The sequence below is a fragment of the Aythya marila genome (assembly GCF_965140915.1).
Source record: "Aythya marila genome assembly, chromosome: 2".
Classification (NCBI taxonomy): domain Eukaryota; kingdom Metazoa; phylum Chordata; class Aves; order Anseriformes; family Anatidae; genus Aythya; species Aythya marila.
In genome coordinates, this window is record NC_139043.1 from 67,957,849 (window position 1) to 67,981,352 (window position 23,504).

Consider the following 23,504-nt stretch of genomic DNA (forward strand, 5'->3'; position numbering starts at 1 on the left):
TTTGTTCAATTACAAAGAAGAAATATGGTAAAGGAGTTGAAAATCGAGTGGAATGTTCCTAAGCACACAGCATTGTTTACTATCTGCATGTCTCCTGGCATCCTGTGAGCAACTACCAATAAGCTCTTCAAAAATGTTCCTTTTCTTTAAAGAAGTCTGCATTTTTTACAATAGTAAAAAGGCAATAGATATATTCTACAACAGCCTGATGGAAAAATGTGCTAAAGTATTTCTATAAATCAAATGTAGCAGTTTGGCATTAGCTCTGAGGCAGTAAATTTAGTAAATTAGGACCAGGTGATTTTAAAATAGAATCTTACATAACTTTCTAGTGTGATGTATATATACTTAATTTAACAAAAGTTTGTCTGTCTTCATAAAGTTATCTTGGCTGCTACCAAAATGTGGTTTAATCTTTAAGAGCCATATTTTTTGTTATTTATCAAGTGCAGAATGCTTTAAATAGCAAAGTAAGGAGGGGAATAGATTTTCAAAGACAGAAAAGGGTATAATCTATACTGATCCTCACAAGGTGTGGGTACTTTGGATCCCTAATGGCCCTGTTTCTCTCTCATTATGTTGATTAATAGTAGTCTGTTCCTCTATCCATCTTCCTTTTCTTGCTCTTTCCCTTCTCCCACAATTCAAAGAAACTTTTTCCTTTCACTCTTCCCCACAGTGGTTACAGCTTGGTCCAACTGACTTTTTTCACTCATTTGCTTAGGTCAGGAGTCAGCATCTGAGACCTTGTGTTTCCTCCTGCTTCCTCACTTTTGATCTCTGCACCAGAAGGCCCATCTCTGGGAAAAGAGGAAAATTAAATGATAAGGCCAGTCTGAGGAGTCTATTCCACCTGCTTTAGTCAAAGCCTGGTGATCCTATCTGCATATATATGCCTGAAAACTGCTTTCCCAGTACATCTTCAACTCTTGTGTTTCTAAGCCAGAATTTAAACCACTAGATAGTCATGTCTAACCATGCCTGTTCTGGGGAGAGGGGTTTGCATACATACAGCCCGACATGTCACAGACAGATCTTCTTGATCTTCTTCAGACCTTCTTGATCTTCTTTTTGAGCAAACACTCGTCGATACCACAACCTTTCACTGGAACAACAGCTTCTGGAGCACCATTGTGGAACAATTCCATGGTAGCTCATCTCACTGTGGTACACTGCAGTGCCCTACTTTTGAAAGCAAGACTGAGGTCCTTTTACCGTGCCTACTTATTGCTTGGAGGGGCAGCACTCATGCATTATCTCAAAACTCTGAAATTAGAGGACAGTGTCACTAATACCCCTAATGTACCCACAGGTTTTTATCAATGGCTTCCAGAGGTACATCTGGCAGTACTTCATGGCACAAAAAATGAGCTTTGCCCTGTTTTGAAAAGTAGTTTCATAAAAGCCATGAACACACAAGGAGACAGATCTTTACAGCTCCCAGACAAGGGAAGTCTGAGGAGGTGAGGAGTCAAATCTTCATGTCAACCCTATGACTCAAGCCCACATCAGATTCCAGGAGCAAAGACGATAAGTCAATTGGGATGTGTGGGAAAAGACAGAGCCAGGGGGTAAAGATGGAAAAGAGGATGTAGGTATTGAATGAGAGATCAACAGATTGTTGTGTGCAGCCTGCCCTTCACATAGTCCCACGACTGGTGCTTCTATCAGCTATGTATCCAGTCTGAAGCAAGTAGAAGAATAACAGTGGTGGATACACATGACAGCTGAGTTATCTGCAGTGCTACATCCCTCACTGAGACAATCTGCTTAGAGGAGCCAATTAAGTCAAAGCCAAGGCTCATGATGCTACACGGTGTGGGCCAAATTCTGATCCCAGTGAAGTCAAGGGAAGCTTTGCCAATGGGAACACGCTCTGTCCTTTTCACCCCATGTTTGGCTACCCTACTGCTGGAAGCATTCAGAGTTCACAAACGATAGCAATGGAAAAGAGAAGGAGCAGAGTTCCCATGTTCCTTCTCTTCTACTATTGTTTCCCAAGAGTCTTGCAGCAGGCAGTAATGCAATGATTTTTTCTTTAAATGACGTTGGACTGAATTGCTCATTGAAAATAACAGAAGAGGAGGAGGGGTTTGGAAATAAGTCATTTTCCTTTAAAGAATGATTTTGGGAGAGCAGACCATAAGCAGATTTAGATGGCAGCAAAGATAACCATTTTTGGTAGTTTTGTGAAGATGCAAATTAACACTGAGTATGAGATGAGAGTTTAAACACTAAGGCCCAGAGAAGAGAAAAAGAAGTGTGAGACATTTCACGTGCTTTTCTCAATTGTTAGGGGTATCAATGGGTCTTCACAGATCTGGTGGAGGCAAAAGAGAGAAAATATACTCTCTTTCTAATTGCATATTCTCCCTCCAAACACAACCAAATGGAGCAAATTCCCCTGAAAATCCTCAAACCTCAACTCAACTCTAAGCTGTGACTTCATGGGCAGCTTAGTGGTAAAGGCAAAACAGGTGCTTCCCCTTTGGATTGATTTTTTTTTTTTTAATCCCTAATCTACATTTCATTAAATTTTCTTTTTTGATTTCCCTCCTCCCACTGGAATGGAGTGGTTGCTGCTAGTGGACAACAATGGAGCTGCTGGCCCTACCAGGGGTAAATGCTTTCATGCTTTGAAATCAAGGGTGATGGGAGATGGGGAGAGGAAAAACATGAGGATATAAAATACAACAGCAGATCGCTTACACTAAAAGAAACGGGAGATATTCAATAAGAGGTTCCTAAAAGCAGAGAACAATAAAAATAAAAATAATAAACAAACAAACAAACAAACAAAAAAAAAACAATTAAAAAACACAGGCTTTGCAAACAAAATGGACACAGTTGCCTAGTCTAGTCATGGGATGATTACTTGAACAATGTGTAAAACTGATGAACAAAATCAGGAGAAATTGCACTTTAGGGGCAGTTTTGATTTTTTTTGACATACTGAAGTAGCATGCATTTTGCAAATCAGGAAGAAGGAGGGTATTTAGGCAAGGGCTTCTTTGGTCCTGTGCCCATGAAATGGGGCTACAATGTAGAAATCCTCTGCAAAGAGTATTAATGTGATTTCAAGGAATTTGATGTAGTTTTAAATCTATGTAAAATAGGCTTTTAAGGATGTCAATGTACACCCCACTTCATATGCCATTTTGTAGCTCCAGGTTTCTGTACAGCCTCCCTCCACATAAATTCAGGGGAAAAACTCTTCAAGATAAAACTTCTGGGGATGGGAATTGCTGCGTATTGCTGCATATGTCTGTGTGCACCTGCTGAGAAAAAACTTACTGATGCTTCTCTAGCAAATCTCACCTTCCTAGATATTAAATACTAGTGTGGCACTTTTGACACAGGAAAGTGAACCTCTTTATTCCAGACCTGTTTCCTGTTTAATTGTCCATGCTCACGCCCCTTCCTTCGTGAAGGGCTCCTTTGCAGGTGGAACTTGCCACAGTCCACAGAAGAGACCCTCTTTCTTGGGTGAGCTGTGTGCTATTTGAGTCATCCTTCATCCTTACAAATCCGCTATGCCAAACACACGTATTCAAAGAGCCTGATTCCAAAGTGGGATAACAGTGCTGTGGTGGGCTGCTTGGCTTTGACCAAAAATTCACTGCACGAAAAGCTTAACATGCCTAAGCTACAGGGAAGCTTCTCATCTGAGGTAATTCTAGTTCCAGTTCTGGATTCCTTTCATCTTAAACTAGCTATGATGCCTAAGCATATCTTTTCTCTTGAGCAACCTCCCTGTATATCTATCATATTTCATCCACACATCTGTAAACTAGAAAGAAGCCTTTTGCAGTGCTATTTCTCATCTTTTCTTAAGAAAAACTAAACAAAACAAAAACTTTTGGCATCAGCAGGTCAAATGGCATGCACACCACATGTCTGGAAGCAAGCTTGTATTTTTTAACCCATGTATTAAAAACATTTGGTGCCAGAGCAGAAAATAAAGGAATGTATTCTACCATCATGACTGTTAGACTGTTTTATTTGTTTGGGAAATGAATAACCCTTTTACAGTATCTCTGGAAGGAATAGGCCAGTGCATGCTGCATCCTGGTCTTCTTTTCTGTCTCCAGCCTTCCTCACATACCATAAATTACTCTTGCCCTCTCACCACCATCAGCTCGTGGGCAGGCAAGCACTGGGGACCCAGTCTGCCCCAGTGCTGCAGCTATTTCAAAGGCCAGAAATTGCCTGCAACAACACCAGCTTCTGCTGTCTCTCCTACCCAGCACACACATGATATCCAGGTGCCCAGGTCTCTGGCTTGCCTTGGCTGCCTGCACTACAGGTGTCAGTGCAACTGCAATTGACAAAGTCCTCCCCATGCTGCCCAGGATGAGAAGTACCCTTGGCTGACCCAGATGCTCTGCTCCACCAGGGCAGCTGCTTCTTCTGCATCATCATCTGCAGTCAGTACTCAGCCTTGGACCAGAGAGAAATTCACTTTGTTCTCATTTGATGTTCTCTCATTTCCTTTTCCCGTGGTGAGATGGGTCCCTCATGCTCTTTTAATACTGTTTCCCTTTCCCATGCTCATTTCCTCCTGAGAACCTGACTGCCTGCTTTGAATAACAAGTGGAAATTGTAGTGGTATTTATTTTCATCCTTTATTTAAATCTGAACAGATTTTGCAGTTTTTAATCACTGGATCAGGCTGGTTGCTCAGAGAGATCCCAGTGCCAGAATAACTAAACTGCAATTGCTTTCCATGATTTCCCAACCTAACAAAGTCTGGATTCACTTTCAAAACTTTTTAGGTGGGAGGACACCAATATGTTTCTTTCTGGCTGGCATTTGAAGCAAAACAGAGAGGACAGAGGGAGCTACATTTACTCCTTTTATTTACTCCTACATTTACCCCTTAAGAGGGCCACTAAACAGGACTTTGATGGTTGACTTGGAAAGTTAAATGGGTGATTCCTGAAGAAACTGTGTAAAGCTGTGTAAAATGCCCTTCTTGAGAATGAGAAACTGCCTTTGTGCTTTCTTAGGAAAGGATGTGGGATGCCTGTAAGATTAGTTCATACATGCTAAAGGAAATGTAGTATTCTTGACCAAGGCAAGTGAACATTCTCTGTGGCTTTAGCCACAGGCATCTTAGGTAGAACAGCAAAGGATAGTCAAATTTTAAAAGATATTTCAATTAACAATTTTTCTTTCACAACTTGACCTTTCCATTTAAACCTGACCATGACAGGGATGACTATCCACCCTGGATAGGGTGGATATCCACCCTGGACCACTATCCTGACTAGCATTTCAGACTTCTGTTACTGTCACATGGAATAAACTCCTAGCTTGAAAAGATTTCCTGCACTGGTCGGAGAAAAATGGAGCAGATTTTGTTTTGATTTAATGAAATGAAAAATATTCCCTTCTTTGGGTGAGAATGAAATCTTTTTCTCGTTATCTCCTAGTGAGGTGGGAGAGAGGGCCTTTCTGTCCAGACAGACATAAGAGCCAGCCCACGTCAGTGGTGAATTTTTGTTCATGCTCTTTTCAGGAGACAGCAGCATTTCATCTTCTTTTCATAGATTTCTCCAAGCAAGCAAATTCCACCATTCTGTGAAATTCCACCACACTGTGTACAAAACCATTCTATAGTGAAGAAATTCTGGCCACTGAATATCAGCTGAACCAGTCTGCATAGCATTATGTAGGTGGCAGGATGGAGGTTGATCAGCAGTACCCTCCTTTGCTCTTAAAGTGCAGTGGCACTATAACTAAACTAATTTTAATCCCAATCCCCTGGCCAAGTATCACAGCAAGAAGTGATGCAGATGTTGCACAATGTTATCCAAAGGATAGCCAGGGATTTGTGTGGGGAAAAAAAAAAAAAAAAAAAAAGTCTTTCAGTGCTTCTAAAACACCAAGCTCACAGACTCCTCCTGAAAAGGATCTCTCAAGTGTGAAGGAGACACTCTGCTGTGCCTCTCTTTTCCCAGGTTGTGTCATGGGGAAAGCAGAACAAGGGGTTTCTGTTTCAGTAACCTTTCAGAGTAGGGTATCTGTCTTGTGCTTGTATCCTATCAGTTGTCACAGGGCGATAGCTGGCTGATTTGCTTCCATGGTTGTTTCCCTCCCAGCCTGACTGATGGCTTTGTTTCATGGTGCACACTGAGGGTTGCGGTAGATAAGCTGCGGAGCCTGGCTAGCAAGTCCCCCTTTGGTGGCAGGACTATCTCACCTGCTGCTGGCCCCTAAATACCTCAGAGCACTGGCTGGTAATCAGGAGAGCACAGGGAGGGCACCAGCCAGTGGCACAGTGAGAGATAAAGCAAGCAATAAGCTCACCAGAGTGATGTGTAAGAGCAGGAGAAGGGCACTGGGTTGCGCAAATAAGCAGAGAGTAATATTAATTTGTCCTCAGCAAAAGCAAAAAAACAAAGGGCATCAATGCAGGCACAAGGTGAAGTCAGAATCCACTTGCTACTTCACTAGAACTGCAGCAGCATAAAATATGAGACAGTGATTCAAGTCATTGCTGGGCTGTGAAGCAAAAAGACACATTACATGAATTACCCTCCTGAGGACTTCAATAGGGCCCTGTCATTATAAATCTTGCCAGAACATCTCAAGTTGCCTCTACAACACAGACATCAGTGAAGCCAGACCTTGGCTTCCTCAACAGCGTGTTCCATTGTATAATTTAGCTGATTATCCAAGGCAACCAATTTAAAACTTCACAAGACTAAATGTGAAATACGGTATTACATAGTAAAGACATCGCCCTTTACAAGGTCATTGAGAAAAGCAAACTGCTTGTGCACAAATATGTGCTTTTCACAACTGTCACTTCTTATGGTACCGTGTCAAGGTTAAAGTATTGTATTTACAAATATCTTTCAAGGTATACCTAATGCCTGATATTCATGATAGACTGGGGAGCTCCGCCACACTGCTAGTTCTGTTAGAGGTGTCACACTAAGCAGGAGTATTTCACCCTTCGGGAAATTAACCTCCCCCTCCCCCTCCAAACTGCACAGAAAAGCTAAGATTGTAAATAGAGCAGGTGAGAGGGGGTAGGCGGGTGAATGAATCAAATGAGCAGTGGGACTTTATTGAGGAGGTGGTGCAAGATGGCAATCTGTTTTACTCCCTGTAAAATACTGATTCTTGTATCTGTTTCCTTACAATTGTAACATACAGCTATCAACACTGATAAGCTTTGGGGTTTGATGTCAAAAATTTCATTCTGGTGGTGTTTAATTAAAGATTTTTAGCATGAGTTATGGAGAGGGATAAATGGCAATACATACTAGGCAATAACCCGTCTAGAATTTCACATTAAAACATCTGTTACCTCAGATTAAACTCAGTCAGGGACATTTTAAATGCATCAGAGGCAATGCAAGCTAAAACAAAAGCAAGAGGCACAGCTTCTCAAATGCGCTTAGGCTTCATAATTTTTTGTTTTCCATAATTTTTTGATTGTAAAGCCCTCTGAAAAAGGAAAAACACCTTTTACATGAAAAATATAAGTACTGGTGGGATGACTGGAAAACAGACACACTCTACATTTATACATAGGTGGAGTCAGAAGTATGATTCTGCTTTTCTTATTTTTGTCTCTGATAGTTATCTGGTCCTTATTAATGTAGTTTTACAATCTCTAATGCATTAATCTTCATGATAATGGTGCCAGAAATGGAGGCTTTTGCATCAAGAGATTGTACAGGGTTCATTCAGGGAACAGGATTTGGTTGTTAGTCCAGCACCACACCTTGGCTGTTGCATCCTCTGTCCTTGGGAAACATACCATAGGAGAAATTTTTATCCCTGCAGTATGAAAGGCAAAAACATGCACTAAATAAATAAATAAATAAATATCAAAGGTCAAACTCTCTACTTGTAGAAACACACCAAGGAGATTTGCAGTTTCCTAACAGTAAGCTGGTCATGCATAATCACTGAAACAATTCTTTCCTTAAATAAAGTGTCTTAAGGATACAGCATACAAATGAGCTGTATTCTTTCGAAGCTACTCAAATTTATTTTGATGGTACACTCAGAACAGTGTTGCCCAAAACTCAGCACTATAAAATAGTACCTACTTTGAGTATCTTCTTGGAAAAACGGGGTGAGAAGAAGAAAACAAAAAGAAAAAAAATAACAGAAAAAAATCCCCATGAGTGCTCTATGGCACTGAATAGGGAGCACAGTTGCAGAGTCACGTTCTGCACTGCAGAAGCAGAAGGTTTCTTTTCTCACTGACTGAGCTATCTTTTGTATTGGCAAGGACTCCTACGCCATGAACTACCAGGGCATGTGCAGGCAAGGCAGAGTACTGAAAAAAATATACATTTCTGCACTCATTTGGTAAATATGTACAGTACCAACACTTATTTTAGCCTAGAACTAGGGAATGGGGGAGATTACAGATAAAAGTATTGCATTCTTTAGAGGCTATGAAGCCATTTCAGCAATAGGATCTCTCTCTTAGAGGACAAGCCACATGAGAATTTAAGACTATCACTGTACTGTGAAATGAAGCTATGTTTGCAGACTGGTAGTACAAGTGTATTCTTTGCTGTTTTTCCTTAGGCCACTAGAAACAGTCTTGAGTCCATCTGTGACCTAGAAATGCTGGGTAAGGGCCAACTTGGGCAAAAAGCAGAGACTTTATTTCCCTTTTATCTCAGCAAGCTGGTGTACGCCCCCCCCCCCCCCCCCCCCCCAAAGATTTCTATTATGGGCATTACAGTAATCATGGCTGATGAAGGGACACGACGTAGGGAGCGTGGAGAGGCCGCTGCGTGTTTATTCCCCCTGACGGTCCCTGCCCTCAAGCCAAGCACCCCCACCCACCCCCAGCCCTAATGGCAGCCGCCCCGCCCTCAGCCCCGCCGCGCGACGGCAGGAGCGGGAGGAGAAAGGCGGCGGGAAGGGGAGGGGCGGGCGGGGCGTGGCCTCCGCATGAGCGGGCGGCCAATGGGAGAGGCGCTATGCAAATGAGCGTGGGAGCCTGGCGGCGGGGCTGGCGGCGCAGCGGGGAGACGCGGCGGCGGCGGCGAGGATGATGATGATGGGGATGGGGATGGCGGCGATGCGGCACTGAGCCCTGCCTGGCCGCCCCTCCGCAGCCATGAAGTACAAGGTGAGTTGCCGGGGAACCCCAGTGCCCGCTGCTCGGGCTCGGGTTAGCGGGGTTGGAGCTTTGGGGAGTCGCATTTTTGGGGGGGTGAAGGGGATGTGCTGTCAAAACAAACAAACAAAAAAAAAACAGCCAAACATTTTTCTTATCCAAAACAATAATAATAATAAAAAGCAACTTTATATTTAAAATAATAATAATAATAAAAAAGCAACTACATTTGCAAAGATAGGCAGCCCTCCCTGCTCTTCCCCATTAAATAAAAAGAAGGACTTGGACCTTCAAGACCCTTTATTAGAGTTTTATTCGGGAGACACAAATTTGCAGGCTTTTGTATTAATATTACTCCACTTAATTCCACTTGATCCTGCTATAAAATGTCTGGGCAAGGCACAGCTTCACTCATGGGGCTGTAGATTAGCATACCGACATACTGTAATGTTGTGCGATTAGGAAAAAAAAAAGGGGGGGGGAGGGAAGGAAAAACTTTACCTTCTCTGCCAAAAGTGACTGCAGCATCAGTGCAACGGGGAGGTGATTTAGAAATGTCATGCATGGTACGTGCTTGGAGACTTTGGACCGAAGATGGGCAGAGTTCAGTGTAAAGGAGCCCACATCCTGCAGTGGTGGATAAAGCTTAATGTGAGACGTCTGAGGGATGTCTAGGCAAGTCTACACTCATTCTTATGCCTTTCCGATGTCTGAGCTCAGCCCAGGGTTTGAAGATCTCTCATACCCAAACTTGGGAAAGTTTAGACTTCATTTTCAAAGCTGTTGTCAGTTTATCTCGTGGCAGTAAGAGTAACCAGGAAAGGGAGCTTGTTTGAGATACAGACTGACCAAGATACCCTGTGACTTTGGAAACTTTGATCTGCATCTGGTGGCTTTTTTTTTTTTCTTCAATTATTATTGTCTCTCAAATAACTGCTTTAAAGTCTGAGGTCAAATTCCTCTCATGCTCCTTTCCACTCCCCCTTCAGACCAGTTCAGGCGGACTTTGTACCTGCTTAGGAAAGCTGTGCCTCTCCTCAGGAAATATCAGGCAATTGGGAATAAAAGAGCACAGTGTCATTGTTAGACCTCCTGAAATGCTTTCCAGTTGTCCACAACTAAGCAGCACTTTTATCCCAGTAGCAAAATAATGGTCCTGCATGGTTATGACAACTCCCTGACTTTTCTTGTAACCGTCCATCCTTCCTGTGCTTTACGATCACACTTCCTATGTAACCCAGTGGCACTGCAAGAATAGGAATTAATAAGGTAGTTGAAAAGGGGGAAGTCCGCCCTGTTCCATAATGCTTCCTGTGCCCCCGGTTTGGTTGGAATGAACACTTTGGTTTGAGGAGGTGATTACGTAATTCTAGACGGAGCATGCTAGACAAAGAAAGAGCAAGCCTTTTAAAAAGTTTTTTTTTTTTTTTAAAGAGGGGTTTTGACCTCAGAAATCTTCTTGTCAGGCTACGATGTTTGCTTTCTTTAGGTAATGTGAAGTAGTTACTTGCACTGTTTAACTAGGACAAACATCCTTAGGTATACTTCATATCCCTGGATTAACATACAAAGAAATTACCTGCTTATTCAGTCTCAGATATTTTCTTTCTTTCTTTTTGTATAGGGAAACACAAAAGTCCTGTGCTTTTTATTGTTTACAGAAAATAAAGAAACAGAACATACTTATGTTCTGCCTGGGAATGTGACAGCTCTTCAGAGGTGGCATAGCTTCCAGGTGCAGAGTTGGGTCTGCTTCTTTGCTCATGGTATTATCCCGGTGGTGTTATTTTGGGGGTTGTCACTCTACTTTTGTTGTGATAGTCTATCAGATAAGGCTTCATCTACTGAAGTGATTGAGGTCCATATTACTACTTAGGGTGTTAACGGAACAGGAACTGACTTGTGTGGGAGACCCCAAGTACATCTCTTCATCACTCCTGACTTCACTTTCAGTGTGACTAAACCCAAGGTTGTTTCTGGTCTAGAGTTAATTTCTGCTACTCAGTCTGTTATCTTCTCCCTTTTTTTTTACTCATAAGCATTTTGAAAACTTACTCCCTCTCTTTGTTCTTTCACCCAAGTTTCTTTTATTCTTCATTCCACTCTTCAAACATTCTTCTAATACCCAAGTCCCCCGAATGCCAGGGAGGAAATTCATGTGGATTTCAGCAATTTTAGAACTTAACCTTAGATGTCTGTATATTTCTATATTTTATTTACTGTGTGAAATTCGGTGAAGATGTGACTGTAAACCAAGGACAGATTTGACCTCAGGTCAGGTATTCTTCTACCGTTCATGTACAAGTTAAATACTGGAGAATACAAAAGTTATTTTAGTTGAGCCATGGGAAGATAGGAAGCACTGAGCATAACAAATACATCTGTGCTGGTTGCTAGTATTTCTTAGTCTGAATTGTCTGAAAGCTACTTTCAGAAACTAATTCCTGTAGGGTGCAGTTGTATTATGGTAATGCCCCAGTTCTTCCTCATTTGATGCCAACAGCATCTTTTTGTGCTAAATCCCCATGTTCCACAAAATTGTATCCCCTCAAGTTCTCGAAGGATGCTATTCCAGTACTCTTGAAATCAGAAGGTGGAATCCACTCTTTCTGGAACCAAACACAGACTGATTGTGACTCCAAGGATGAAGCAGTTACGTCTGAAATGCAGTATGTCGGAACAGAAATATCTGTGGGTTACCGTGAACAGAAAAGAACATGGGTGGGAGAGGTTATCTCTGGCCAGTAATTCCAGTGCCCTATCTCTGGCACTGCAAGTGTGACACAAGCAAAAGAAGCAGGGTATTGTCATAACAAGGCTGTTGTGTTGTTGGCTGTTCACAAGCAAGACAAAAAAGAGGGGGAAGGAGAAAGGGGACTTAGCTGTTTACTAAAAGATTCATACAGTTGATGAAAGAGAAGAGAAAAAGAAGTACATTCCTTACCTCACTTAAGCCAAAAGGAATGACGTAGATGTAAAGTATGAGGTCTTGATTATCTATTTTTAGATAATATGTTGGGCAAGGAAGAAACCTAAGTAAATAGGGTTTGAAATGCCTGCCATTGGTGCTAAGGCACAGTGCTGTAATATATAGACTTGATTACAATGCCTGCGTGCCAAGACAAACAAAATAGTGTCGCTGGGAAGAAATACTATATTCCCAACCAGAAATGCTTGTGAAAAGCTGCTTGTAACCCTGGCAATGAAAGACTTCAAGCATTAGGCCATGTAAAGGGAAAAGAACTGCCTGTACTTTACTAACCAATCCTCTTTGTCTTGTTTATTCCTCACACTCTTTGTTTTCCTCTTTTTTTTTTTCTTTAATCTCAGCCATCACAGTGTGACAATCAAACCTAGAAGTAAGTAGGAGCTGTAAAACCTTGGAGAAGGTCATATTAGAGAAACATATTAGAGCAACAAACCAACAAAATGAAAACTGTACAAGTTTGTGCTGTCTCTGTTATGGTCATGAGTTTAGAGTAAAAGTTTCATGATTTTTCTCTCCTCTGTACGCATATGGAGGGAGATGGCAGAATCCCAGCAGGATCAGGCCTAATGGCATTTATCAGCAGCAGCACTAGTGAGAAGTAGCAGCAGGACTGGCTCCTTCACAAAACTTGGAGAGCCACCATAGTTCTCAGATTTCTGCTCTTCCCCACTCTGGCCTCTGCATGCTGCCCCTGCCCTCCGGTAGACTTACATACAGCTTCTAAGTCTCAAGTTTGTATTTATACACCTGATGGCAGTATTTGCCTCAGTACATCCAGGTATCTGAGAAACTTGTGACAGAATTTGTTTAGCCTCCCAGAGACGTCCTAAGATAGCAAGGTACTGTTAGTCTCATTTTGCAGGTGGAGGTGTCGGGTCTTAGATGTTACAGAACTTATTTCAGAGGGAGGAGCCAGGACAAAGTGTTACAGCTAACAGCATACAGTTTTTTGCATGTTCTCTAAACTTCTGTGTTTTCATGCTAACAGCTGCTCATTAGTAATGTAGCTGTAAGCTTGTTCATCAAGAGCTAGTTGTCTAAAACAATGCCGTACTATCTAATGAGATGATCAGATGGGGCCTTACCAGATTAGAGAGTAGAGCTGCCTAATAGTAAGGCTTCATGGAAACATTTTCTGCAAAGGAAAAACTTCAAGCACAGGAAAAAAGTTTTGCAGCCCTTCTAAGCCAATGATCACCACTCTGCAGGACACAGGCTAGCGTTTGGAGAAGTCATATGAAGTGTTATTGCGAATTCAGCATTAACTCTGGGATCAGTTTGTAACACTGTATGGAATCACCTTTGGAATCTCAATCTCAAGCATGGCAACAGTCAGGGTTAGAAAAGATTATACTTGCACTGATAACTTATCGCTGAACATTGAACTCCTACGTGTGGTGTCTCAGGAGTTTGTGATTGAATTGCCTAGTACCTGTTGCTCTACAACATTACAAATACTAGAGTCATTGCAGTAGGGTCAGGCTTGACTAGTGACCCAAGTAAAAGTTGAGAGGAGGAAATTCTGAGTCACTCACAACCTCCCTGCTCCACTACTGGAAGGGGTGTCCCTGGTTGGCTTCTTTGGCCAACTTTAAACACAGTAAGAAACAATAATCTTATATTCATCGTCTTGCAAAGGACATGTACTCATGGCAGTGCTCTGAGAGAAGCAAGCCTACAGTCCTGCTCTTGCACAGGAGTGCAGGCAAAGAGGAATCTGGAATCTTTAGTGTCTGGAAATAGCAAACAGCGTGGTGTCTCTCTACATGCAAAGACTAGGAGAAACAATTGAAACACAGAGTTCCCTCCGTGTCTCAATGCCATTACCAAAGATGGGAGAAGCCATGGGAGGACTTCAGTACACAACAACTTGAGGTAGCAAAAGTCACTTTTGTTTTGCCTAATTTATTTAGATTAGCTTATCCCAAACACTTAGGTGTGTAAGTCCTATTGATACCAATAGGAGGTAAGCATGTTTTTGTCCCTAAAGTCTGGAGCACAAAGATCAGTATACACAGGTGTCCGCTTTAGCTGTGACAAAGCTGGAGAACCTGCGTCTTTGAGTGTTCCTACTTCTGCCTGCCCTTGATGAAGAGAAATTGCTGAACCTTTTGAGAGAGCAGATACCTCTAAAAGCCTACATTCAGCGGTGTTTGGAATCATAAATTTGGAAGTCACTTTTCAAGACACTTCTTTATGTAATACATGCTCTCTGAACACTCATGAAAGCAGTGGACGTTCATCAACAACAGTACTCCAACTGCCAAAATATGCTTTATAGTTGGTCTGCAGTAGGATTAATCAGACAGTCCTCTGGGTCTGTACTGCTAAAAATATTGCTGAATACATGCCATAAATATTTGTAAGTCAGGCTACTGCTAAGTAAATCTGCATTTAAAGGTACTCCTTGCTGCCTGTAAATGGCTGCAGCTCTCAGTATCAGTGAAGCTTTGTCTCTTTACAGCAATAAAGAGTACAGCCCTTGAGTTTTGCTACCTGTCTATCACAGGCTACTCTTGGCAAGTGACCTTTTTCATTTGCCTGTTGGTCTAGACGTTACAGTAGTGGAAACTGTCTTAATTTTAAGGAGTTCATTTTTCCATAGCGGATTTGGACATAGTTTGTGTTTGACAAGAAACAGGACTGCTAAAGCTATAGTATGCAGTCTGAGAAACCCAAGTGCTTAGCATGACAAAAACGTTTTTTTTCTTTTTTTTTTTTTTTTTTCCTTTGTAGGGATGAAGCCTATTCCTGCCTTTATGTTTCTGTGTTTATTTCAAGGGTGCTTCATTCACAGTCCAAGTGAATTAGGCTGCCTGAGAAAGGAAGAGTAATAAGAAGGGGTTTACTCTATAGAAATGCAGTCAGCACATCAGAGGTCCTTTCTTAAACAGGCCTCACTCACAGCAAGGTTGAAAAATTTAGCAGGAGCAATAATGTGAATCATTTGGTCACAACAAATCTCAGAAAATGCTGTCCCATCCTAGGACTTTATCTCAATTCCTCCAGTGAATATTTTGCTTAGTTGAGGTCAGGAGGGAGGGAAGCACAGACTGAAGATTCTGTGATTGTCTTTGAAACATATATATATATATTATATAATATATATATGTTATATATATAAAATCCATCTGGAAGTGTACACTGTTTGTTTGACATGCAGTTTACAGTAGGTATGTTCATGAATACCTTTCTCCTAAGGACTTTACATCCAGATAAAAAGCTTAGGGTAATAAATCATCTTTTACTGTTACAGAAGGCTGTAACAGAAGAGCCTAGTTTACAAGCAGATATCTTCTTTTTTTTTCTCTCTCTGTCTTATCTTGGTTTACTTCATTTACAGCCCTTAAGCTCCACAAACCAGTCTCTCATGCAATCGAGAATACAGTTAAAGTTTTATTTCAATTTGAGAACAAGCATGGTAATGACAGCCGGCTAAAACACACTCCCTTCTTGCATCTCCATGAGAATGCTTCCCTAGAAAATGTCAGCTTGCCAAAAAATGAGCTGTGCTGGTACTTTGGTGACTTTCTGCTGACTTCTGGTGAGTGCCCAGTGGTCTGGAGAAGACCCTGATGGGACCTGCCAAGCCTCATCTGACAGCCAGGCCTGCCTACCCTGCAGGCGTGTGATCTCCAGGCAGCTGTGGCTTCTTGTCCCCCTGCCAGGCTGCAGGAGGGTGCCTGGGGACACAAGTTCCCAGGCTTGTTTTCCCCCAGTAACCTGAACTCTTGGGGCATCATCGCAAGTTGTGGCTGCTGTTTAGTAACTCAGGTGGGTGATGAAGTTATGGGAAAGGATGGCTTTCCCCTCTGTGAAGAGTTTTTGGAAAGAGCTGGGAGAAGAAAAACACATCCCAGTTCAGCTAAGTTTTAAATGTTAAAATCAATTAGTCATACTTTCCAAAGCTGAAGACATCACACAAAGGTCTGTGACAATACCGAAGTCTTATGCCTACACAGCTATGGTTTCTTGACAGTCAAGCTGTGATTGTATCCCCAAAGAGTTGCATATGGAAGGGTTAAATTTGGGAGCAAGAGGTTCTTTTAAGGAAAATTTCTCTGGAAGAAGGCTGCTCGCTAATGCCAGAAAATGGAAAACTGAGAACTCAAAACACAAGTTTCTGGATTCTTTCTTTCCATCCTTCCTTTTTTTTTTTTTTTTTCCTTCTGCTCCTTCAATTTTTACACATTCATCATCCAATCTCCTTTCATTAAGTTTTAATTGCTTGCCTCAGGGAAAGAGGTTAGGTTTTCCACATGCTCTTTGATTTTGAGGTACTGCGGTTTAATCACAGTGAGATAATATTTACTCTAGTGCTATTGTTTGCACACTTTATTTTTTCCTTTTTTTTTTTTTTTTCCTGTTGATATCACAGGAGGCACACAGTCCTCAGACAGATTTGAAAAGGCCTTTAAAAGTCATGGAGCTAGATCACACCCTTCCTTGGGTGGGGGGAAAGGAAACTGGTTACAAGGGTAAAATACGTACAGAAAACTCTGTGAGTTAGGTGTGGTGGAATTTCCCAAAATATCAATGGGTCTTGAAAGTAAGAAGTTAGGGGATGTGGTTTGTGTTCCCAGAAAGAGCAAAGAAAAGATTTCAACACTTTAGAAACTCAGGGGGCGGTGGAATAAGATCAGGATATGTGATCAGGGGATTGTTGCTCTGCCTCGCTGTTGATTGTGCTGTCTCTAAACATATCTGCCTTGTGTGATAGCTCCAAACCAGGCTGTGTGGTCTGACAACATACCAGCAGAGTGCATTAATCTCATGGGTGTCCCCCAACACTGAGCTAAAGCGCATTGCCTCAGCCAGGCCCTTTTCTAGCCCAGCTATGGCCTGTTCAGTCCCAGCATCAAGAGCTCAAGCAGGAGTTTACTATGTGTGGGAGGGAGCAGCCTCTTCTGCATGCTAACCAAGCACCTCAGAGGTCTAATGTGATGCAAAAGGCATTAATGGTACAACCACCCATCTCTACATCAAAGATAAGAGTTGATAAATCAACACCTTATGCAATGTCTGATCTAAAATTATATTTCTGTGATGATCTGTGTAATGCCCAGGAAAGCAGGGCAGCCCCCTGAGACCTCACATCCCCTCTAACTAAAACCAAATGAACAGCCAAACAAGGAAAAAAAAAAAAAAGATTCTGAGCAAGGGAACTGTGTTTTCAACTCACTTGCCCAGTGTGAAATGTCAGGCACAGCAAAAAGCAGATGCACTCAGTGAAGAACAATGAAGGATCTTGTCTGCTAATAATCTTAATTTTCACATTTTTCCTTACCCCCATCTCCCTTTCATCACTAAGCAGCTGCTCTTATATTATCTTCTTTAGGATTCATGCACTTGGATTCCTTCCCAAATTGCAGGTTCACTGCGCTGCCTCAGTTTCGTAAAATACTTTGCTGACTGCCTGCAAAAAGTCTGGATACATGAGTCTCTCTTATATGCTTAAAAAGGGATAGCTGTGGTGAAACAAAAATGTCCTCAGAGCTGAGAGCATGTGGTCTCTTATGTGTTCACTTCATGCCTGAATCCCAGTTGTGGAAGAACTGATGGACCACATCAGCAAGCAGGAGTGTGAAGTGCCTGAGCCCTAGCTGATCTGCTAGCTGATTGCCTGCCACCCCTCCTGGGTGGAATATCGTGCCTGTAAAAGCCGACTGTGAATATATCCAGAGCATGACAGGTATCATGCCCTCCTGTGGCTTACCCCAGCATGAACCAGTAAGGAGGGTACATATGGACTTATCAGCCTTACTTACTGCATAACTGGTCTCACTACCACAAGCAGCTCAGAGCAAACTCCTCAATTTAGGCCTCTCAGGCCAGACGAGAGCTGGGACAGCTCAGTGGAACACTGAAATTAGACACTTGCCTTTCCTCTCTGCAGACCCAAGATTTTCCACATCACAACTTCCAGACAGCTTGGCACGCTTCAGCATGACTGGCAGCCTGTGTTCCAGAGATACACAGGACCAGACTGAGGATACTCAGGGCAGAAGATCTGTTCTTGTTAGGGCTCTGCGCAGGCTGTCACCTCGTAGCTTGCTCTCTCATTAGCTGTAAAGTCAACCTTCCAAATATGTGCATGGAAAACTGCCTTTTTTTTTTCCAGATGGCGGGACTTGCAATTATTTTGGCTAGTAACATTTAACCAGAAAAGCGTCTTCTCTAAAACAGAGGGGTTTTTTTGTTTGTTTGTTTGGTTTTTTTTGTTTTTTTTTTTGTGGAAGAAAGCAAAGGAGAGCCTAAAGAAGGTAACTATGGCTTTTGCCTATGTTTCCCAGAGCCAGTGGACAGACCACCAGTCTGATCTGGGTGCTAAGGGCTTCTCAAAGTCCCTCTGCTTGTCCTGCTGAAGCTGCGGTAACAGCACTGCCCTGGTGGTGCAGCAAGCTGTTTCATATATGTTGTGGTAGCATTTCCTGCTTCCGCTGTGGAGCTATTGACTTAAGATAAAAGGTTAAGTACCTGCACACAGCTTGCTGCTGGCACCCAGCTACTATGGGTCTGCACACACACAGGCTGCTACCACCAAGCACTAAGGGACCATTTTGCAGTCCATAACCCATGCAAATCACTGCCTTCTTCCACATTAGAGGAGGACAGCAACAGACATTTTCCAAGGCTGAATGTCTTAGCCTGTCACCTTAGACAACTTGTATTAAATAGCCATTGTGAAAAGTTGCTTATTGTAGCTACAACTGTAACCTACTGTGCCTCAATAGATTCTCTCTTTGCCAATGCAGCACAGTAGATTCTTTATTTCAGGGGCAGTGACAGGGAGAAGTAGAAAGGGAGATGGGAGCTAAAAAGCACCAATTTAACACAACCAATGACTCTTTCACTATAGCTCTTCTGTCAGAAGGTGTAGTAGAGCATGAACATCACCCTTGCCTAGTGCTTATTGTCAAACTTTTTCTGTCAGAATAAAACGTACTGGATTTTCAGATCAGTTCTTCATTCTCAAAGGCAAATCATTACTATTAGGCCTACTGCAACCATACAAGAGTACATAAATGTTTAAGCTTACTGTGGAGCAGCAGTGATTCATCTTAAACCTAAAGCAGAAACAAGAGATAATGAAAACCACAAGGAGACAGGAGAATATTTACGAAAGTATTCTGTGATGGAGAGTTAAAAGCAATCCAACCAAGATGAAGCTTCTGGTTTGTGCACAGGCACTTATTTGGGGTGTCTTCCCTACCTTTCCTTCCTTTGCTGCTCTCTTCCTTTTCCTAAGCTATCAAAACTTAGAAAAGAAGCCATTTGGGCTTTTAAGAAACAATTTGTCCAATAATAGAGAGGAATCCCACCCTTCTTCAGATAAGAACAGAAGTGATTTCCCTGGTTCTATTTTTGCATAAACTCCACAGATAGGAAGCAATATTTAAAAACAAAACAAAGAAGAAAATAAAACACACAAAAAAACACAATGCCCCCTACTCTGGTTTGTGGGGTGTAGTATGCACAGACCTGTGTTCTCTGGAACATCATCAGATTGCACCTCTGAGGGAAGTGACTGCACTTCAGTGAGCTTACATTTGGCTGACCCTTTTCCTTCAGTGTTCATTCACGGCAGCACTGGCTAAGCACTCAGGTCAGCAGCTCTGCACCAGGAGCTTGGCACCACAGCCCTTGGCGCTTAAGGAGCCTTTTGTATTTAATCTCATAGCATGTCATTTATCATTCCTGTGTTTACTTGCATGGCTGCATGCACCTCACACGCTCTTGTTACCCACGTCACTGTCTGTGTTTACTCTAACAGCAGGAATAGATGTTTCCACCGCTCTCTCAGTTCCCTCTTCTGCCATTCAGTCTCATCAACAAGCAACCTTTCATTCTTCAAATTAAAAATAACAGAATTTTATCAGTTCCCTTTGCTTTAGGGAAGGCTAACAAAAATAGTTCGTATTTTTCAAAATATTTTTGTGTGTCTTTGTTCAGCTGCAGGCATGCTAGCCATTGATCACTGTAGGTTTAGGAGACAGGAGACAACTTTGACTTGTCTGAGATGGACTTCATGCAGTCTTTATGCATCTGAATCTGGCCTGTAATCTCTTTTGCATCTGAGAGGAAAAATAGTTTACGGAGAGATTTTTTATTTTTATTTTTTTTACTTCAGGTACTACATGTAGGACATGTGACAGCTTTCAGGGCAGCATCTTTTGTTCTCAGCCAGGTTTTACTGGGACATGCATCCTGGACTCAAAAGAGAAAAATCTAAAGTTTACAGAGAATATGAATGGATTTAGAGCTGGCATTGAAAAAACATGAAATACCAGGTTCACTTTATGTAGTGAACCCTTGAAAACTTTACTTCTGTCTCAATTGATGTTGAAATTTGGGACTGTGGGCACTGGAATCTGCATATCATCTAGAGAGTATCCAGTCAAGTCCAGAGAGTCCAGAGACTTTCCAGTCAAAAAAGTCAAAGCTCTCATTAACTGAAGCATGGCTGCTGTGCTGCTATAACACAGGAGATCAGGAGAACAGAGTTGTTTACAGACCATGGGTACTTTCAGTTTTAAGCGAGCACAATTGCAACTATCATGCAACTGAATTATATCATATATTATGACACATATATATGATAAATATCATTTAACTGGATTGATGGAGAGCAACAGAGACATCCATCCTTAATCTTATTAAAAGAAGGCCATAAGAGCCTTCTTTTCATAAAAGTCCATTTTATGAAGTGTAGCTGATTTCCATGGCAAACTAACATTTGTCCCTATCTAGGATCAAATAATTTCTTCCCTGCCATTACAGAACATGAATTTGTAGTTCTGAATCTGTTGCCCTCCTTTTTCCCCCTTATTGTATTGGAAATATAAAAAGACTTTTGTGCAACTTCCCAGTTGCCAAAATAATATTCAAATTTGTCAAATCAATCCAGATAAAGTATTGAGAGGTATCTTCGATCAGGACTTCTTTCTGCATGTGGAAGAGTAGAGACTACCAGCCTGATCACCACAGCCTGTTAAAGATTGCTGTGTGGTTTTCAAAAGCTTTCCTGATTAGCTTCTGTGGTGACTATTTTGATTATTCTCAAGGCTAACTATGCTGAGTAATAGCAGCATCTGTGATACTGTTCCTGAAGCTCACACTGAGAAGTGCTGTGAAGGAAGAATGGAGTCAGGGAAACTCCGAACACAGGAGGTTTGCTTAGCATGAACACTTGTTGGCAACCAAGCAACAGGATTTTTATTTCTCATTCCAGTGCTTGTTTGGAGGAATATGTTATGACTTTACTGCTCCATCAGTGAGGGATGCTGGTGGCATGACTATGGGCTATTCAAAAGGCCTTGGGAAAATTGCTTTGAGACAAGTGGCAACCAATTAGTATAATTCACATACTGGTGCCCAAGTTAACGCTGACAACAAGAATCTGATGTTATTTGCAGCAAGGAAGTTCTTGAAGCATATCCAGAAAGTATTAACATGCTGCACGCCAGGTGGTGAGAAGGTCACTGGGACAGAGATAATGAGCAACTGGAAACAAAATTCACATGGGAATTTTTATCTGCTCTAATTCTGCCACCATTCCAGGCTTTGTTCTGAGAACTGCTTTGCTGTAGAACCTAATCATGTTTTTTTAAATACCTTAAACCAATGAAGTATAGAAGAATAAGCATTTATCATTGGTTTAGCCTGCTCATTTTGTGGACCCCGTGTAATCATTGTCCTCTTCAAACACCATCCTCTGCAAAAGCCCTGTTTAGTTATACAGGCTGAGCTAGTCACATTAGTAGATTTCTCCTGTGAAAGACACATTTGAAATAAATGTAAAAAAATAAGAGATTAACTTGAATATTCACACTAGGCAGGAGCTTTTCTTTTCTGAGCTTCTTGGGCTCAGCTGAGCAGCAAAGTCAACACAGCAATAGCACAGATGTAGTATTTGAGAAGAGACCATTGTGTTTAATGGTGCTAAGGAATAGTTTTAAAGTTCTGCCAAGGCATGGACAAAATTGCTTTGTGCTGTATCTCTATTCACATTTCTCAGCATTGTTGACTGATGAACAGAATAGATTTCAGTCAGAGGGAACGGTGGGCCCCCAGTGCTGCTCTTCATTCACATGGGAGCTCAAAATGGCAGTCCTGCTTTTCCAAGCCAGAGCCTAATTTATAATGACCTCCCTAATGACGCTGATGAAAGGCAAAGCCGATGTTTCTCATACATTTGAAAGCTGATCCCCCATTCAGAGAAGAGAAAACTGATCTCATGCACCCTGTTTCAATAGCACATGTCTGAGAAAAAACATATTCATCTACCTTTTATGTGACATTTGAGCTTCCCCCCTCTCCGTCCACCGGTTACTCCTTCATACAACCTCCTGGTTGTGTGATGTGCTTGGAAACATCGACCCGAGCAAGATCAAATGAAGTCTGCTGTCTTGATGAATAACAGAGATGATGGAGAAATGCAGTAATTTTCAATGGGAAAATATATAATTAATGGGGGACTAAAAAAAAAGTTTTAGTATGTCCAAGAGGGAGAATAAATAACGACAGATAAAAACAGTAAACTGTACTTGCCACTGTCCCTTTAATAGAGGGAAGATAAACCTTAAGGGCAGCTGCATATCCTATCTTATAGGGGATTAGCACCATTTCAGTCTGTGTACTGCATCCACATACTTAGAACACTCCAGATACAGGGTTCCCTGTGTTTTTTCAGGTGCTTACAATTAATTTATAACTGTCTCTGCTGACTGCCTTCACCAAAAAGCAGGCAGGCATGGAGCAGTCACTGCCAATGTATCTGGAAACATCACCAGAGCCAAAAAATGAAATGTCCATGGCCTTTGTGAGGGCTCCAAGAATGTCAGTACATACAGCCTGCCTACTTTCTATTGAATACCTAAGCTTGACTGTTAATTCAGAATTGAATGTGCCACACAGGCCTGCAGAGACAGAGGGAAAGGAGCTGGTTCAATCTATGAGAGGAGATAGCACTTTTCAGGAGGACATCTGCACCTCACAAATCACAGGTCTACAAAGACTCAGAGGTGGCTTAAAACTTCTTAGCAGAGGTACTGCTGGTAGCATAGCCACAGCAAAATGGATCTCTGGGCAAACTGCAAAACCTGCCTGAAACGCTAGACAGATGCTTGGGAGTAGACCCATGTGAGGTTTTGTGTTATTTCAAGTGGAGAAGTAGCAATAATCAAGCAAGATGCATATAAGAACGCTTGAACTGTTAAACTGACGCTCCTTGGCTGCCCTTGGAGTCCTCCCAAGTTGCACATTGATGTGCTATGCGGTAATGTTTGGTTCTTAATTCTCTTTGACAAAAGGACATGCCCACATAGACTGGTACAGCTTTCCCTGTGGCAAAGCTATGACTCCTGCTGGGGTCGCTGAGCACATTGTTTCTGAAATAATGTTCTCTTCAAG

The 23,504-nt window shown here is 41.9% G+C and overlaps 1 protein-coding gene across 2 annotated transcripts in view; it reads left to right on the forward strand.

Annotated features, from left to right (window-relative positions):
* Positions 1-23,504, forward strand: part of NEDD9 (neural precursor cell expressed, developmentally down-regulated 9) — a 97,957-nt gene that overhangs the window by 50,631 nt on the left and 23,822 nt on the right. Inside the window, exon 1 of one of the 2 annotated variants that reach the window (XM_082753574.1) lies at positions 8,993-9,115. The exons of the other annotated variant lie outside the window; for it this stretch is intronic. Within the exon in view, the coding sequence (XP_082609700.1) occupies positions 9,104-9,115 (12 nt within the window). The 5' untranslated portion in view covers positions 8,993-9,103. Of the gene's footprint in view, positions 1-8,992; positions 9,116-23,504 lie in introns of those variants that run through there. 2 annotated transcript variants of the gene reach the window in all.